The sequence below is a fragment of the Pyrus communis genome, chromosome 13 (genome assembly GCF_041283825.1).
Source record: "Pyrus communis isolate YQ-2024b chromosome 13, ASM4128382v1, whole genome shotgun sequence".
NCBI classification, from domain to species: domain Eukaryota; kingdom Viridiplantae; phylum Streptophyta; class Magnoliopsida; order Rosales; family Rosaceae; genus Pyrus; species Pyrus communis.
The window spans coordinates 14553936-14573702 of record NC_142577.1 but is presented as its reverse complement, the minus strand read 5'-3'; the positions used below and the strand labels follow the sequence as shown (position 1 = coordinate 14573702).

Here is a 19767-nt window from a genome sequence, read left to right as displayed (position 1 = left end):
CTTGAACCATTTGATGCATGTTACGTTGTCTTCATAGATCGTCGTTGAGACGTCAATGACGGGGTAAAAATCACATGAGCTTCGAATATGGCCCATAACTGCTCTCAGCCAGAAGCATTCCCAAATTGCTTCATGTAGGGTGAGAATTTCAGCATGGTTAGATGAAGTGGCAACTAAGGTCTATTTAGTTGACCTCTAAGAGATTGTGATTCCTCTAACGGTAAATACATAACCCGTTTGAGATCGTGCTTTGTGCAGATCAAATAAGTATCCTGCTTCGGCATAACCAACAAGGCAAGAATCGACTCAAGATAAAGGGGTGCGGCATCACTCGAGGATCCATAGGGATAGAACAAGCCCAAATCCGTGATACCCTTGAGGTAACGGAAGATGTCTTTAACACCAGTCCAGTGTCTGCATGTTGGTGCATTACTGTATCTTCCTAAAAGATTAACAACGAAGGAGATGTCAAGTCTAGTGCACTGAGCTAAGTACAATAAAGCGCCTATCACACTTAGATAAGGAACTTTAGGCTCCAAAATCTCTTCATCATCCTCACTCGAATGAAAGGGATCTCGTTTTGCATCTAGCGATCAAACGATAACAGGAGTACTTGAAGGATTTGCTTTATCCTCATTAAAGTGGCGCAACACCTTCTGGGTGTAGTTCGATTGATGTACTAAGATTCATTCGAATGGTACTCTATCTCAAGGCCTAGACAGTATCGAGTCTTTCCTAGATCTTTCATCTCAAATTCTTCAGGAGTTCTGATGAGGTTCGTGTCATCGACATAAACTGTAATTATTGCAAAACCGGAATGTGACTTCTTAATGAACATATAAGGGCATAGTTCGTCGTTCACATATCCTTGGCTAGTCAAGTATTCACTCAAACAGTTATACCACATTCTTCCTGATTGCTTTAAATTGTAGAGCGAACGTCTCAGCTGAATTGAGAGCGTGTTTCGGGGTTTGGAAATATTTGATCTAGTCAATGTAAGTCATTTGGGAACTTTCATATAAATTTCTGTATCAAGATCCCCTTAAAGATATGCATTTATTACGTCCATCAGTTGCATACTCAATTTTTCAAAAACTACCAAACTGATAAGGTAGCGAAAAGTAATCACATCCATAACGGTTGAAAAGTTTCGTGATAGTTAATCCTGGGTGTTGTGAGAAGCCTTACGCAACAAGACGAGCTTTGTAATGCACAATTTCGTTCTTCTCATTACACTTCAGAAAGAAAACCCACTTGTAACCAACAGGCTTCACATGTGGAGGAGTAGGAGCTACAAGTCCAAACACCTTACGTTTCGCAAGTGAATCAAGTTTGACTTGGATTGCTTATTTCTAGTTTAACCAATTAGTTCTACGTCGATATTTATCAACAGAACAAGGTTCAGTGTCATCGCTTAACATGATCTTAGTAGCTACTGCATATGCTAATGCATCATCAACATTCATCTCATTTCTACACCAAACATCATCTAAGCTAGCATAATGGATTGAAATCTCACAATTCTCGAGAGGTGGATTCATCTCTTCAAGGACGCTTCCGTAATCTAGAATTTCCTCATGAGTTAGATAGAATGAGTAAGTGACAGTCAAATTCATGGTAGGCTCTTCAGGGGCCTGTGTCGTGGGTTTCCTCTTATGTACCAGGGCAGATGATTGGCTAGCTGCTAATGTACGTGGATCGGCCAAAGTGGCATCCTAGGCCTCCAGGAGGGAATTCTGTCATACATTTGGTACATCCATCTTTGTAGGCACATTTGCAGCTGGAATATATGATCTTGTCACCCACGCTAGATAAGTGAAAGCATCTGGCATGCTCTGAGCTACACTCTGAAGATTTAATATGCGCTACACTTTAGTTTCGGATTAAGCGGTGTGGGGATCTAAATGAGGCAAAATGGGAGTCGTCTACGATAATTCGTGTCGTTCTTCATGAACATTTATGTTCTTATCTCCCCTTAATGACGGGAAGACTGTCTCATAGAAGTGACAATCTGCAAAACAAGCGGAAAAAAATTGCTTGTCAAAGGTTCTAAGTAACGAATAATTGAAGGAGAATCATATCCGACATAGATTCATACCCTTCGCTGAGGCCTCGTTTTTGTACATAAAGATGGCGAAATCGGCATGCAGACTGCACAACCAAAAATGCACACATGCGATATGTCGGGTTCGTATTTGGTAACTAACTGAATAACGCTATATGGTTGGGTCACAACAGGCTTTAGGTAGACCAACATGGCTGCGTGCAATATTACGTGGCCCCAAGCAGCGATCGGGAGCTTGGTATGTATGACCAACGATCGAGCAATCATATGTAAGCGCTTAATGAATGCCTTTGCCAGGCCGTTCTGGGTCTGAACATGGGGTACTGGATGTTCAACTTCAACCCTAACTGACATGCAATAGTCATCAAAAGTTTTAGATGTGAATTCTCCAGCATTATCTAATCGAATAGATTTGATCGGATAATCAGGGTGGTGAGCCCTAAGCTTGATAACCTAAGCCAACAATTTAGAAAATGCAGTGTTCCTTGTGGACAACAAGCATACGTGTGACCAACGTATGGAAGCGTCAAACCATAAAAAATCTAAATGGTCCGTAGGGAGGGTGAATCGGTCCACAAATGTCCCTCTGAATTTTTTGTAGAAGACCAGGAGGATTCTAATGAATTTTGTCATAAAAAGGCTTAATAATAAGCTTTCCCATAGAGTAGGTTTGACATGCGATTCCTTGAATCGAACCTAAACTTCGGGTTAGTGGATGCCCATGTGATGATTTGAGGATACGGCGCATCGCTGTTTGTCCAGGGTGTCCCAAACTATCATGCCAAAATGTAATTTCGTGCACGGTCCCAGGGCCGGCCACATAGTGGCTTTCTATAGGGCATATTATAAGGCATATGGTTGTAGTATACAGACCACTCGGAATACGCTCCATCTTCTCTAGAATACGTTTCTGGCCATATTTGTAGGAAGTTATGCACAAAAATTCAACTCTATTGTCTACATAGGTTTTAGCGTGGTAATTATTATCCCTAATGTCCTAGAAACTCAGCAATGTCCGGAACATGGAGAATAAAGTGCCTTATCAAAGGTCAAAATTATTCCATTAGATAACATTATACGTGGTTTACCGTATCTTTCGATCAAGTTGGATGGGCCTTAGAAGGTTGTCAGAGGTGCATTCTTAGATATGAAGTTAGTGAAATAGATGCGTTCACGTAAAATAGTATGCGTGGTTACACTATTTGCCAGACAACTAACTTTCCCACTAGTCATACCTAGAAATAAAAATTAATTTGAATCGGTCACATGCATAAAAGTGTTAAAAATAAATATCCATTTAAAATAATTTAAGTATTCAAGGGTAGTAATTAATTAAAAACTTAATATCCAAAAACAAATCACTAACAAATAATCCAATGGTCATTTGAACAACAACAATAACACATGTCTGGATCCATGGTTTCTAGTGCTTTACCCTTATTCATGAAGTTTAGGGCCTTGGGAGTCAAGTTAGGGCCCTTCTGGGCTCGGTTTCCTCCCTTAAGTGGGCCTTGGCTTTGTTGACCTTGACATGGGGTGGCTTCTAGGCACCCCTACCATGCCTATGTTGGCATTTTGGGCATTGGTTTGTGCTATAATGTGCTTCAGGCACAGTAGTCGCCCTAGTAGGTTGAGCTTGATGATTTTTCATCAACAACTGATTTTGCTTTTTAGGGATAAGTAAAACAGAGATCAAATCCGAAAACTTGGTGAACTTCTGAGCCCTATATTGTTGTTGCATGGCAATATTAGTGGCAAATAAGGTCGAATAGGTCTTCTCCAAGAGATCCTCTTCAGTCAAGTTCTTATTACAGAACTTGAGAAGTGATCGGATTCGACAAACTTCATAATTATATTCATTCATAGATTTAAAGTCTTAGAAGCACAGATGCTGCCAGTCATGTCTTGTTTCAGGCAAGAAGTTGTCATTTTGGTGATCAAAGTGATCAGCCAAAGTGACCCAAAGTGATCAGCCAAAGTGACCCAAAGTGCTCGTGGTACTTCTTCAGCAAAGTACTCGGTTTGTAGTGCATCATGAGTATGTCTTCGGATGAAGATCATAGTAGTGGCTTTCTCAGCTTTGCCAACCGGGGTTGTCCGTCTCATCTTTAATGGCAGGACGCAAATTCTTTACGGTGAGGTGGAGCTTCACATCTTAGAGCCTCTTGAGGTAGTTTCTTCTAGAAACCTCTGAAGCAGTGAAGTTGAGTTTGTTCAAATTCGACATGTTCCTATCACAAAATAAATGGACAAGATGTGGTTAGTGTAATGGAGAAAAAAATCAATCCATTCACATAGGAGTAGAACATTAAGGTTCTAATGGACATGTATTGGTTTAAATTGTCATGAAAAAAAAAACTTCGGGTTTTCATGGGTGATGTTTTTAAAAAAAACTTCAGGTTTTCAAACAAGACATATTTCTAGAAACTTCAGGCTTCGAAATAATTATGAACTTTAGGTTCATATGTTTCTGTTGGCAAACACAAATATATATACAGAAATATGCAACAAGAAAATATGCAAATAGATTTGTAGGTCTAAAATTATAATTGAATTAATTATTTGGACTTCGGGCCAAAATTAAAATGCAGGTGAAAAATTATAAAACCCAAATTGTCTTAAAAAAAGAAAAACAATTAAACCTCGGGGTCCAAAATATGGACGAAAGCCCATGGGTGGGCTTATCAAATTTGTGCTGTGAGGTCCAAGCCTAGAAATTGGGCTGGAATGGGTTGATCAAGCTAAGGAGGGCTTCAGCCCCAATATACCAGAGGCCTAAATGGGCGTGGATCAAGTGGGACGTGTTGCAGTGCATTGATTCTCCAATAGAGAGCTGGGATTGGCTGCGGCGTCATGCACGGGGCCATCGAAACCATGTAGGATGGTGTCGCGAGTGGCCGAAGGGAGGAGCTGCTGTGGGTTGTAGCATATAAGCCCTAAAAAACCAATGCTGGGTTTTAGGCCTAAGTGGGCTTAGTCTTGGACCAAAAACACCCCAGCCGTATGCTGGGCGCACTCGTCAAGGAAGAAAGCCGGACCTTTCGCTTCTGGCAGTGATCTTGAGGCCACGGCTCACCGTAGAACCTTTTTTTTTTTTTTTTTTTTTTTTTTTTTTTTTTTTTTTTTTCAGGTGACAAATAATGAAATCTCAACGTCAACAATCCAAGAAACCCTCGTGTTTGAGTTAGGGTTTTCGACTCCGATGAGATTACGAAGAATCTCGGCCACGATTATGATACCGATGACTTCAGGTCGTCGGGAATTGCAACTGTGGAGGCTGGGCATGGTTGCAAGCCATGCCTTTGTCAAAAATCAGTGGTGACGCCGATGATGGCGTTGGGTTATGGGTTCTAGGGCATGGAGCTGCTAGCTCCGTGGGTTGGCTCAGCTCTAGCGGCCTAGGCTGCTGGCCTAGCATGCTGGGCTTGGCAGCCCGACAGCTGCGGCTCACTCGGTGGTGGGGTTTTAATGAAACCCTAATTTATATTTTATTATTATTTTTTTTCAATTTCCAAATTAATTCAATTCATATTTAATCAAATAATTTTAATGCATGGATGACACACCCCGACTGAGATCAGGGCATGCTGGTCGTCACGTGGAAGTGACGTAACCATGTGCATAGTGCGGAAGCTAATAAATAATAATAAAAGCACGAATAAATAAAAACTCAGCTATACACAAAGTAATAACATACATGTGCAAGCGTAAGTGTGAAAACAAAAGTTCAGAGCACGGAAGACCTAGTGCAGTCCGGGAGAAACAACACTAAATAAACACACCCAAAGGTGGTCTTACACTGGTGATAATTTGTCAGATAAGCCAGGAAAATCCTCTGGGGAGCCACCAAAAGTGCTAGCCAAACTAGAACCTGGAGGGACACAAAACAGAAAGCGTGAGTGGACAAAAATAAAGCTTTTCAAAAACCATTTCAAAAACAAAGTTCTAATCCCTCGCCGTAAAACCTGTATACTTCCCAGAAAAATAGAATATATATATATATATATATATATATATCTCATGCTCAGAAATATGCCATGCCAAATGTCTCGAAATAAAATACAAGTACTCAGGTAATGCCAACCAATGCCATGTAATCTGTCAGCCGGAGTCACCTAACGTGACCTGTACGGCTGAATCTAGAGCTCAAATCTCCAACTCACTAACCATACCTGCACACGAGTCGAAACCACCTAAAGTGGTATGTACGACAGGACTGGGTGTAATATAAGTACGCTCAAATGCTACGATCACGTGAAGACTAGGCGAATAATCGCGAGTCACCTACGAGTCGGAACCACCTAAAGTGGTCTGTACGACAAGACTGTGCACCTAACTTGGATCCAAGATGAGCGTGTGGTGCAGGAGGTGAACATCACGTGAAGGACTGTGCCCAACTCTGGGCGGGAGCACTAACACCGGGGTTGCAGGTTATGAGCTCTCTATGCATCTCAAATCACTACTGAACATAAACATAAACCATAACTTACCTGGCACTTCCCTGTGCATCCGCAGCACCAACACACATATATATGTGCAACTAATAATGCATAATTAAATGGGCAAACATAATGCATGGCATATAAACGTATAAACGTTTCATTTCACTTTCTGGGAAAAACATAAGTATATAGGTATATACGGAAAACCAAAAGCCCACTCACTGGTATGTAGAAGGGTCGTAACCCCCTTGCCTCGAGTGACCGCGCTCGTCCTCGGGATAGGTCTCACCTATATGCGAAACAACTATAAATACGTAAATTTTAAAGCACATAACCAACAATACGAAATAACTTCTCACACAATGCTCAAATAGGGTGTATGAATACACCAATGTGATCTACTCAACCTCACGAACATCCCCATATTTTTAAAATAATTTTTCGACGCTGCATGTGCCCCCATGCGCCGCCCACACGCAGGCAAGTGCCTGGCACACTGACGGCGTCAGTTAACGCCGTCAGGAATATTCCGTTAACTCTGACGGATTCCGTTAACGTCGTTAGGAATATTCCGTCCAAACTGACGGAATATTCCGTCATCTTCTCCGGCCAAACTCTGGCGCCGGAAAACCAGGAAAATTTCAAAGCTTTGTATCTCACTCGTTTTTCAACCAAATTTCATAAAATTGGTACCAATATGAAGCTCACAACAAGAGGAACAAATCCATACCACTTTCAAGCACCAAAACCAACGGAATCTCACCGGGAAAACACCACCAACTCCGGCCAAACCTGCAACTCACAATCCCAACGTCCAAAACAAGAAAATAGGAATGGGAGAGAGAGAGGGGCTCATGACAGGGCAGAGAGAGAGAGAAGAAATGAGTGTGGTGTGTGTGTGGTCCAAAATCAGCCAAAAAAAACCCAAAAACAACCACACAACGAAACAACCAAACTAGGGGCAAAACTGTCATTTCACCCTTACAGTACGAAAAGTCTGGGACGGGCTGTCACAATGGACATATATTTGATGCAATTCATGATAAATATCAAATTCACTTAATTCAACAATTATGGATATAATGCATGCACAATTTATGTAGAATCTAAAATTCGAAAAACGTAAAGTTGAGTCATGCGTTATGGTGAATGTTCATGCTACCAAGGCTGCAAAAATATCGATATACAAACCGTTGTTTTGAAAAAACCTGATTGTGTGATGATATTAATGAACTGGTTTGATGTAGAAAACTTCCACGTTGAATCCTAAGCGCAGCAGTAGGAGCATGCTGATAACGTGTTGTGGCCTATATTTAACTGACAAGGGAGAGAGGGCCGGCGACACAGAGAGAATAGAGAGAGATGTGTTTGTAGGGTTATGTAGAGGATGTGTTATTTTCCCTATGAAGTGCCTTAATTTATAGTAATAAGGGATGGAAGAAATCCTTATCCTCCAAGGAATATAAGTCCTAATAGAGAAGAATAACTAGAATCAAATATAATCTAAGATTTTACACAATCACACTTAAATAAAAAGTTTATAACAGCTATTACATACCACTCAAATTTTCTGTTTTTTACACGAACCTCACAACCATATAAAGATAACATATCCTATTTAAAAAATAATAAAATAAAAAAAATGGAGGAGGTTTTTTTCTTTAAACCCACGTCTCCCACTTTAAAACCACCCCCTTAATCCCTTCTTCAAAGTTTCACACCCAAATTTTTTTTTTTCAAGTTTTTTTTTTAAAGAAGTGATATAAATATTTTTATAACAAATAGTAGACAAATTTAAATTACACACGTACAACGTATATGCATATGACTAGTAATTCTTAATAAAAACTTGGATGTTGTGAAATTTAACCATAAGAATTTGACAAAAATAAAAATAAAAATAAATAAGCATAAGAAAATGGATGAAAATAACAATAATAAACAAATTTGGTTGTTGTAATGGAAGTTGATTGTAAATTGCTACATACACATTTTGAGCAAAACAATACAACTTCAACTTGTTTTTGGTACGTTCAAATTTCATTTATAAGATAAAACTCGTGAGCAGCTAGTATGTTCTTCTAAGATTGTTTGGGTATGATTTTAAAACTCGTAAGCAATAAATGAAAAGAAATATATCAGAAATGATCAAATTTGAATCCACAACAATTTAGTCATTTTAACTTCACCCTTACTGCTTGAATTAAACCTGAAATGCTCAAATTACGGGATGACCTAATGTAACAAAATAAAATTAATTATATAATGTACCAATTTTTTTTTAAGAGGAAGTACGATATTCATTGATATATAGTAGTTGAAAACATATAAAACTGAAGAAGGGTGCATAACATGTGCTTCGATAAAAAACTTGTCGGGATCAAACTAGTCTAATGGAAAAAGAGCGTCTCGCACCAACATAAACATAAATTAAATTTTATCTTCTACAAAAACATCTAAAATAATATCTAGAGGGTCTTCAAACTAAGCCACGTCAAGAACAGAGATGAGGCTAAACCTTGCAAGACGGTGGGCCACTTTATTAGCCTCCCGTTTGCAAAAGTTAATCTTGCCCTGGGAAACATTGCACAATAAGCGTCGGGAGTCATCAATGATATGGTCAAATTAAGTGAAATTGGCGCTAGCATCCTTTTGAATACTTGCCACCACCATTAAGGCATCTCCTTCTAGTTGCAGCTGGGCATCCCCCCCACTTCTGCGCAAACTCTGCTGCTGCATGAGCAACCAAGCTCTCGGCCAGCAACGGTGAGCATACATCCTCAAATCACTGCGCTTTAGCAGCCACGAACTCCCCTCTTGTGTCCCTTACCACCACTCCGCAGCCACCCATTTGACGATGCTCATCCCATGCCCCGTCAAAATTAATTTTCAGCCACCCTTGATCTGGTTTACACCACCTCTGAGGCTCTTTCAACTTGTAGCCATGTTCACTTCCATGCCACTTTTAATATTCTGTCTGCCACGACTGCACTCTGGAATGGATATCTCTTGGACTCGAGACTACACCCCGCCATAAGAAAGAGTTTCGGTCAGTCCAAATGCTCCACACCGTGAACAACAACAACTCAAAGCTATCTTTTGACAACTGATGAGTATATTTTATATTATATATTTAACCCTATTCTTAGTATATTTTGGTTATTATTTTGGAAGAATTTTGATACTTTGAATTGTATTTTCAAAATAGGACTTTCGACTTCCTCTGGAGCAAAGCATGGTCAAATGGATGAATTTTGAAGTAATTCCAGTTAGAAGACGTTTGTGAGTCACTTGGCTTGATCGTATCAAAATATCAGATTTTTCTACCAAGCGATGATTTTCTGGCAATAAAATAAATGAGTAGTGCGCGGTGCTGGAATAGTGACGTTTTGGACTTGAATTGCGTTTTTGGAGCCTAAGATGATCTTGGATGGTTTTGTGTCCTTTTGGAGATGTGTTCAGAATGTCTTGATCTTTAAAACAAGCTATCTTGGGCCGAATTTGGATGAGATTTGAGGATAAAACGTGGCTAGACAGTTTCTGTGCAGTTTATCCTAACTTAATTAGGACTTTATGTTTTAATATATTTTATTATTAGTTAGCTTCCTAGTGGAAATAAGAGACTTGGTTCTCAGGGATTGTGCGGCTGGTTTTTAGGGAGATATTTAAGGGTTTAGTCGGCCCTAGTTTTGGGTTACGCTTTCTTTTATGAAACTTTGAAGACAGAGAGAATTGCCAGGGTTCTTAGAGATTTTCTACTTTAAGTGTTTTCATTCCTTTTATTCTTAATAATATTTTCTATGATTTTAATTATGAATATTAGTAACTAATTCCTTTTGTTAGGGTGAAGCCTTGAGCCTTAGCATAAATATGTAATTTTTATTTAATTGCTTATGATTGATTGCATGCCTGCTTTGACTTATTAAACACTGTGATTAAAACTATCTAATTGTCTTAATGCTTGATAATCATTAGGATCTTTAGAAAAGTAATTTGATGCAATTTTGGTCGGAAGGTTCCCTGAAATTGTTGCTGGCTTCTTGTGATTAATAATTGTAATTTCACTTAAGATGAACACCATGTCTTAAGGGTTGCATGATTTTTCAAAGGGTTTTCATAAAGCATAATGAGTCTCTCATGTTCAGATTTGATCCGAACGTCCGGATGGATTGCATGTTAGATATACGTTCTATGTTGGAGGTTCCAAGTAGAATATAAATTAGGAAAACCTAACCTTCAAAGTGGCATGTGTAAATATTAAGTAATTGGTAAAAGTTCATAGGATTGCTAGGTGATGGTGGAAGCCTAATGCTTTCTTAATTTAATTTCTCCAAAACTTTTCCTTTTCTTTCAGCTTGAATATTGTAGATCGTTTTATTTTTATTAATTAAATTCGTTTTATTAAATTAGGTCATAAAAAGCAATTATCTCAAATGTCTATTTGACAATAATTAGTTGGAATTTGGTTTGTTTCGAATTATTTAATAATTCATGTGGAGAACAACCTTGCGAGATCCGTTTATACTACAATAACTTTATCATTCTTGCAAGTATTATAGGAGTTTTTAGCTCGTTTGCGTGTGTTGTAAAATCCCTATCAACAACGAAGAGGCCACCCTAGCGATCCAATCCGCGAACCCCTCACACAAATCCCTACCAGTCCGCAAGCCCAATGCACTAGATAACAAAATTGCACTCGTCCTCGTACAATGTAATAAGGCATGCTCCACCGTTTCCTAGTCATTACCACAGAACATACAAATTGCCTCCGACATAACCTTGCGCTTCAACAAATTTTGCAGAGTTGGAATGGCATTCCAACAACCCCACCACACACCTATCTTGACTTTTCCAAGGACATGGGCTCTCCACAACGCTTTCCACAGAAACTTGACCTTGGCACTCAAAGCCGAACCACTAGGTGTATCCCCAAAACATCGCTGCACGAACGTGTCGCATGGTAGACGCTCTTGGTTGTGAAGATTCCATTCTTTTCTGCTATCCAAATCAAAACATCCCGTGCGTGAAATAAGCTTAAAGGAATACTTAAAAATTAGGGTTGCTTTATCCTCACTGAAAATACCACGGATCAAAGATGCATTCCATTCCGTCTTCTCTGCATCGATAAGTAAACTACGTATCGTCAACTCATGACTCCAACCCATCGGGATAGGACTAAGACCTTAAAAAAGGAAGCTCGAGGCAGCCAACTATGACCCCAAATTCTAATTTTAAGGCCATCCCTCACTCGACACCTAGTGCCTTTCCAAATAATCATTAGGGATTCCACAATACTCCTCCAAATGTATGACGCATTCTTCTTCATCGGGGCATCAAGGAAATCAGTATCCGGGAAGTACTTTGTCTTAAACAATCGGGCGCAAGAGTGGATGGATGATGAATAAATCTCCAACCTTGTTTAGCTAGTAACGCAAGGTTAAAAGCATAAAGGTCTTTAAATCCTAGCTCCCTTCACTCTTGGATTTACACAAATTTCTCCAATTGACCCAATGGATTTTCCTCTTGCCAGCCTCAAACCCCACCAAAATTGGGCAACCATACTGTTCAACTCCTGACATAGTGTTTTAGGAAGTAAAAAAGTTTGCATTGTATATAACGGTACTGCTTGAGCCACCGTTTTAATCAAAATCTCATTCCTAGCACTACTCAGCAGGTTTCCTCTTCAAACATCGAGCTTTTTCCATAATTTGTCTTTTAGATAAGCAAAGGTTGCTTTTTTCGATTTCCCCACAAATACCGGAAGCCCCAAATAATGATCATGGTGCTCAACCCTTGCCACACCCAAACAATTAACTAGTAGTTGCCCATCAAATTTATTCACGTTCCCACTAAATGCGACACAACTTTTAGAAAAGTTCAATGCTTGTCCGGAAGCTTTCTTATAAGTTTCCAACAAGCTTTTCACTTGTATACACTCATTCAAAGAGCTCCGAGCAAATGCAAAACTATCATCGCAAACAAAGGGTGATGAATAGTAGAAGCACCAACACAAATTGTCACACCACAAATCCTTTTTTGTTGTTCCCACACATCAAACAAAGCCAAGAGGCACTCCGCACAAATAACGAACAAAAAAAGGAACAATAGATCACCTTGGCGGATACCCTGTTTAGGAAAAACATACCCCACAGGTTTGCCGTTAAGCTTAAATGAGTAAGAAATCATGGTCACACATACCATAACTAGCTGAATCCGCGCAAAGCCCAATTTTCTCATCATTTGTTCAAGAAACCCCTCACTCAAGTTGATCGTAAGCTTTACTGATATCCAATTTGAGCGCCACAACCCCATTTCAACCACTCTTCTTCTTATAAATATAATGAGCAATTATCCGAAGTCAACCTACCCAGGACGAATGCACTTTGGGAATGAGAAATAACTTGCGACAAAATTTGTTTGAGCCTGTTTGTCAAGACTTTAGAACAAATTTTATAAATCACATTGCATAAACTTATAGGTCGAAGTTGCGTCATCTTGGTTGGATCTTTGTTCTTTGGAATGAGTGTGACTTGCGTAAAATTAATTTTCCAAAGCAATTCTCCTGAATTCAACACATGCCGCACCCCATTACACACATCTTGTCCAACAACATCTCATTGCTTATGATAAAAACCTGGAGACATTCCATCTGGCCTTGGGGCTTTTGTGGGATGCATTTGGAAGATAACATCTTTAATTTCTTCGTTCGTAAACGGCAATAGGAGATCCTGGTTCATAGCTGTTGTGACTTTGGGTTTCTCCCAATGAAAAACATCATCCACCACCCAAGCCCCCTGGAATCAAATAAATTGGTAAAGTAATTGACAATTATTTGTTCCATAGCTCCTTTAGGGTGCGTTTGTTGCACCGGACTGTCTCGGACTGGACTAGCTGCAGGGACTAAGTTGGACTGGCTTAGACTAGACTAAGCTGGACTAACTTAGTGAAGCGTTTGGTGCAGTGTCGGACTAAGAAGCAGGATAATGAAAACAGGATTATTCACCATATTTGTGTTTGCTTAGACTAGGATTACATTATTGTTCTATTTTAATAGCTCCAATACATGTGCCCAACGCCCTAAAAATTGGAGGGTTTGGAATTGGAATTGGGGTTGGCATAGGTGTAGCAGCATTGAAATTGAAATGGGAGTAACAATCTTACAAATTACTACAAATATTTGGGCACATTGCCCTGAGTTTAATCTCTTGAATTGTTATTGTAATCAATCCACAACTTGCCCTTAAAAGTTGATTTAATTTGTCTTCTTATCACACATTAAACGTCATTAGCCATCAAATACTTATATCAACATAACTTGATCCAAGGATTTCTTAGTCCGACAAATACATCATTCACTAAATTTTCATCCAGGATATTTTACAAAATGCCAGTTAACTATAGTATAGCATTCCAAAGTAGATCTCCATACTTTACAAAATCCTAGTTAACATTAGCCAAAATACGTCATAGTGCAAAGCTAAGTTAGAAGCCATAACCTAAGATTGTACGATTAATAAAATACATCCATGTCTAAGGGCACCACATAATATACTCATCCGCTTGCTTTGTCGCTTAAAAGCCTTTGGACGAACACTTTCTTGAGTCCCGAATTGATTGCCCTAAACACTCCCACATTTTGTGGTTTTTCCAAAATAAGAGTCAATGCATCAATTTGATCCATAGGAGAAAGACCCATTGCTTCAAGTTCGTTAGCTATGTCAGTATGATTTGCAGTACCTTGAACTAAAGCTTCAGTTACCATTTGCATCCTCTTCCCACTTTCAACATAAAATTCTTTCAGTCCACTAATAATTGCCTCGGTTCCATCACTTGAATTTCCCATAGCTCTTTTCCTCTTTCTTTGGCTATTTTCAGATGGGGTGCTTTGTTGGCTTTGTTGGTTCATTGAAGATACAACATTTTCACCTCCAATATCACTTGCACCAACCTGATCATGACTTTGTTCCTCCATCATTTCAGCAGGGGTTTCGGCTACATTACCCGTAGCCCGATCTTTTCCAAATATATATGCAAATCTATCGTACAGTGGAAAAGGTTTGCTTCTCCATCCATCAGCTTCTTTATTTTTCTAAGATTATATGAACATAGCAAAACTAAAATTTAGCATGCATAACAAATATAGCAGCAAGAATATAACTAATGTATAAATAAAATAGGATATGAACCTGCACATAAGAAAGCCATGCGTCATCACTGTCAACTTCAACGCACTTTTTGACATCATTCCATGCAAATCCACTTGTGTTTATCATGTCAAGGACCAAACTATATGTTTTTTTCCATTTCTTCAACTTTGACTCAATATGTGGAGTTGCCTTTATATTTGAATTAGGACATAAAACATTGACAGCTTTCGCTATTTCAATCAAAGTACCTTGTTTGAAAGCACCTGTGTCACATCGTTGCTTCCGAGCAACAAAATCCTCAAGAACGGATAGTAATACTTCTTCCTCAAATGCTTCCCATTTACACCTTCTTCCCTTTGGCTCTTGAGAAGCCTTCAAATTATTGTGGTTATCCATACCTAAACAAAAAAATATTTGAATGTACTAAAATACAATACAAAGAATCAATTTGCATAATATCCAATCAATTTGCATAATATCCAATCAATTTGCATAATATCCAATCATTTTAATAATATCCAACATATGCATGATAAAAAGGAAAACTAAAATAAAATCTTATCATTAACACATATAGCTAGTTCGGTTGCTGGTTCCTAATTGCTCTCCACTCATTATACATTTCCTGAGCCATGGCATTCCTCTTTGCAGTCCACTGGTCAGATGTTTCAACACTACCAACATATTCACCTTCTTTTGTATTTTGTCCATCTTCTATTATTGGCACATTCTCCATTGGATCTACAGACATCTCTTGCCTAATAAGATTGTGTAGTAGGCAACAAGCGGTAATTATTCGACCTTGTGTCCTTATCGGATAGAAAGATGGACTCCTTAGTATCCCCCACCTTCCTTTTAGCAAGCCAAAACAACGTTCAATTACATTCCTTGCCTTAGAATGCTTCATGTTAAAATATTCTTCCTTATTAGAAGGTGTTCGTCCTTCCCATTCAGATAAATGATAAGGTATTCCTCTATAGGGTGCAAGGAATCCTTCACCATTTGTATAACCACCATCTACAAGGTAATAATAACCTAATAAAAAAAAAGACCTTATATTAGTATTTTGTAGTTCACAAACAAAACTAGACCTAACTTACAAAGTTGAGACTAACTAATAATCTTACCCGTTGGTACCTTAAAACCATTAGGCCTAGTAATTGCATCATGTAGCACTCTAGAGTCTGATGCGGAACCCTCCCACCCCGGAAACACATATATGAACTGCATATCTCCTGAACACACACCTAATACATTAGTTGCGACTCGACCCTTTCTAGTTCGGTATCTTGGTTTGTCAATTTCAGGTACATGCACATCAATGTGTGTTCCATCTAATGCTCCCAAGCAATTCTAAAAAAAAAAAAAAGCTTTTGTTAATTTATACAAAGGGAATGAAGAGTTAAAGCTTAGGGAAAATGAAAATAATTATCAACATACCTTAAAACATCGCCACCTAGGATCTGTAGAATCAATAGGCACAGGTTGAGGGACTTTTAGTAGGATACCTTGTAATCGCAAAATTCCTTGCAATACACTATTGAAATACCTACTTATAGTCTTTCCCGACCTATAAAATCTACCACCAACACTACGAATCTTAGTATGATGTGCTAGTATTTGTAAAGTCATACACACCTGCTCCTCTACAGAGATCAAACCATCCGTTTTTACCCTCCCATCTTGACGAAGTAAGTCACATAATATGCCAAAAGTCCTTCTATCCATTCTCAATTCGTTGACACATTCAACATCAGTATTCCCTATTATACCATTCAGATAACTCAAACTAATCTCTCGTCTAACAAGTGAACGGTTAGTCAAGGTGCGTCGTTCAACATGTCTCTGTTTTGCCCTTAGCATCAGCAACACAAGAATCGTACAAATGCAAATCGTCTCTAAATGAGACATCTCTAACAATAAGATCAATAAAAACTTCCTTCGATCCATATCTATCCAAACAAAAAAAAAAAGGAAAAAAATATTAAGGACATTATGCTACTGCATGCTTTCCATCTGGCACAAAGAACAAACCAAATAATATAATCCAGCTATGCTATATCAGCTGATAAAACAACATTACCGCAAATATCAAAAGCAAACTGAAACAAGTACAAAATTTCTAGGTATACTTATACCTAGAAAAACAGAAATCATGGAAAAATAGGTAGGGAAATGACAAGTTGCACTTGAACTAATCAATCGTGCAGTGTTTTAGTTTAAAATACAACTCGTGGTGTAGAGAAGAGGGTTTTAAAAAATATGTACGAAAAATCTGAATGAGAGGTTCAAACAAAACATGTCAAACAAATCTGAATGAGAGCTGTCAGATAATATGAAGCAGAAGATTCGAGCAGTTTTAAACTAGGGATGAAGATTCAAACTCAAGACATTTTCCAAATATCAGTAAAGGAAGTTGCACAACTAGACTAAGAGAAACATCTCTTCCAACAATGCATAAATCATAGCCACTGATAGATTCAGAAATGTTCAAAATATCAGATACATTTCCTCATAGGTGAAAACAAATGGACAAAGATACAGCTCCTGACCACAAATTTTAGTTCAACCTGGTTTGGACATCACCTTGCAACGTTACCTGAACATGAGTTTTCAATGACATGCTGTTCTCAAAAGCTTAACTTACTCCGATGTGAAAGAAAGAATGTGTGCAAGTACTGATATTGTACGAATCATGGATGAATATGTAATATAAAATCGATAATAGCTTTTAGATGCTTATAGATGCTTATATCTGGTTATCTTAGTTTCCATTTCCCAGTATTACCTCTACATAGACATCACATAACGTAGAAGCTACATATAAAAGTGCTTTCAGTGTTTTGCTGGACAAAGTGCATTCTAAATCTGCATGCGTTAGTATTGACATTCAAATTCCTTATTCTGTCTCTTTGCAGTATAATTATCCTTAACTCAGTCATCATCCCAACTCTACACTGGATATTACCTGATAGATGCCCAGAATATAGTTCTCAAGAGCTCTGCTCATTTGTTGGTACATTGAAATTTTATTCCGTCTTGCGGCATGGACTCGTACAACTCTTTTATGTAAGTATGCAGCCAATTTAAGATCCTCACTTTGTGCATGGATGGCATTCTATTGAATATTTCTTAGTGGCAAAATGGATGAATATGCATTTTTTGTGTAATGTTTTGCCTCATTAAGTTTTGTAATCTTCGTGATATGGCTAAAGAAAGTGTATGTGTCATGTAATATTGGATGTTTAATTCTCTTGTTTCTGATTATTGTACTGGTATGTAATCTTGGTTTGTTTGTTATCTTACAAAATATTTCTTTATCACTATAGATGCCTGAATTACTGAAGGGATTCAATTCCTTTCTCAATTCACGGAATACATAATTTTCATTTATTTATTTTTGCTTTGCAGGTAACTTGGTTCTACCCACTGTACATATTCAGCATTATCCTGAGCAACCTCTGGTACTACCAAATTATCCCCTTTTGCTTAATTGTTTTACCCCTACGTTATTTACTTGATTCTGTTTTAATTACCATAGGTATGAACTGAGCACAGGTAAGGTATACATCTATTTCTTGCAATGCAGAATGTTTAAAGTTCTGATTGGAGTGACAATAGTTTTTAATATATGATATTTTGTTTAAAGTTCTGCATGTCTTGACATTTCCACTTCCCGATGTCTTTCTTTTTCCAATTTCTACTATGTGATTATCCAAATCTACAATTTTATTTTAACTAAAGGTACAATGACATTGCTAAGTATGGATTTTCTGCAATGGGGAGATCCACGCCAACCACATTGGATCCTGTCAGACAAAATGATGTTGGTTTGGAAAGACCTGCTGGCGTAGAAGGGTAATTAACTTATTCTTAAATAGAGCTTAAGGTTTTTATTATTGTTATTGTTTTATATATTTATTATTTCAGACATTTCTTGTTGAATAGATATTTATGTATCTCATGAGTTGTGTATGCATCTGTTTAATCTGCAGGGTCATGATTGGTATAGGAGAGCAGGTGTATTCAGTACTTCTTTTGACCTGTTTCTTCCTAGAGGTATAGATATCTTTTATTCTTTATTTATTTGGGTGTATGGATTCATAAAGGGAGGAACAGGATTTAGTTTTCATACTTATTAGACTTAGAGAACGATAGAGAGAGAGGAGTTTATATTCAAATTGCAATATGCTCCATGGCTTATGTGCCACTTTTTGGATGACAGAATCGATGGCTTCTGCAGGTATATGTGACTGGATATATACCATATGTGGGGAAGGCAGTAAATTTTCTGCTTCTGTCCTGGATGTATGCCTATTACTGTTTCGAGTACGTGGTGCATATACCTTTTTGGCTTAATCTAATTTCCTAGATAAGTGTGTGCTAATGCTCCTTTTGAACTCTTTTAGGTACAAATGGAATTTTTCTGAAGTTCGTCTTGAAAAAAGGCTGGATTTCTTTGAATCTAATTGGGCATTTTTTGCTGGTTTTGGTAAATATACAACAATTTATCATATTCACTAAACAAATTAATATAGGAGTACTTGTAAGTTGTATACATGAGTTACCTAGCAAAGGCAATTTTATAACAACAAAGTTGATCCTTAAGCCACTTTGATTTCTTAAGCCGATAACCATTTACCAAAAGTAACATAATTTGCATTCAACAGATGAACATTCATATGGAAATCCAAAATTAAAGCGAACAAATCAAGGCATTATAACTACCAAAACACAAAAGCCAATGTACTTCCGAATCCTAACAACATCAGATTGAACACAAAAGGATGATAAAGTGAAACACTACCCCATTTTCTCAGCTCAATTCTCAACTGCCAAACCCAGTTTCATGTTTCATCTCACTTACATCTGCTTTTGCAGCAGCAAACTCCTAAAATAGGATTTAATCCAAATAAAACCCACATATGATTTCTTAAGCCGACAACCATTTACCAAGGTTGCAGATAACCATTTACCAAGCCGATAACCATTTCTTAAGCCAAATAAAACCCACAAAAGCCAATGTACTTCCGAATCCTAACAACATCATAATCAACATACCCAACATGCTAAGCAGGCTACTTCTACCAAGGTTGCAGATTGACAGTGAATT

The 19767-nt window shown here is 38.1% G+C and overlaps 1 protein-coding gene across 1 annotated transcript; it reads left to right on the top strand.

Moving 5' to 3' along the window:
* Positions 1–17646: 17646 nt before the first annotated feature.
* LOC137725035 (protein EI24 homolog) lies at positions 17647–19178 on the top strand. The gene is made up of 6 exons (XM_068463645.2): positions 17647–17723; positions 18066–18118; positions 18399–18512; positions 18650–18713; positions 18898–18983; positions 19064–19178. The coding sequence occupies exons 3-6, from the start codon at positions 18433–18435 to the stop codon at positions 19176–19178; spliced, it is 345 nt and encodes a 114-aa protein (XP_068319746.1). The 5' UTR covers positions 17647–17723; positions 18066–18118; positions 18399–18432.
* The last annotated feature ends 589 nt before the right edge of the window (positions 19179–19767 follow it).

Bases quoted from the DNA above. Each gene is read 5' to 3' on its own strand.
- LOC137725035 (XM_068463645.2), top strand. From the start codon at position 18,433: ATGGGGAGATCCACGCCAACCACATTGGATCCTGTCAGACAAAATGAT. The intron at 18,513-18,649 runs GTAATTAACTTA...TTTAATCTGCAG, and splicing joins AGACCTGCTGGCGTAGAAGG to GGTCATGATTGGTATAGGAG. The intron at 18,984-19,063 runs GTACGTGGTGCA...GAACTCTTTTAG, and splicing joins TATGCCTATTACTGTTTCGA to GTACAAATGGAATTTTTCTG.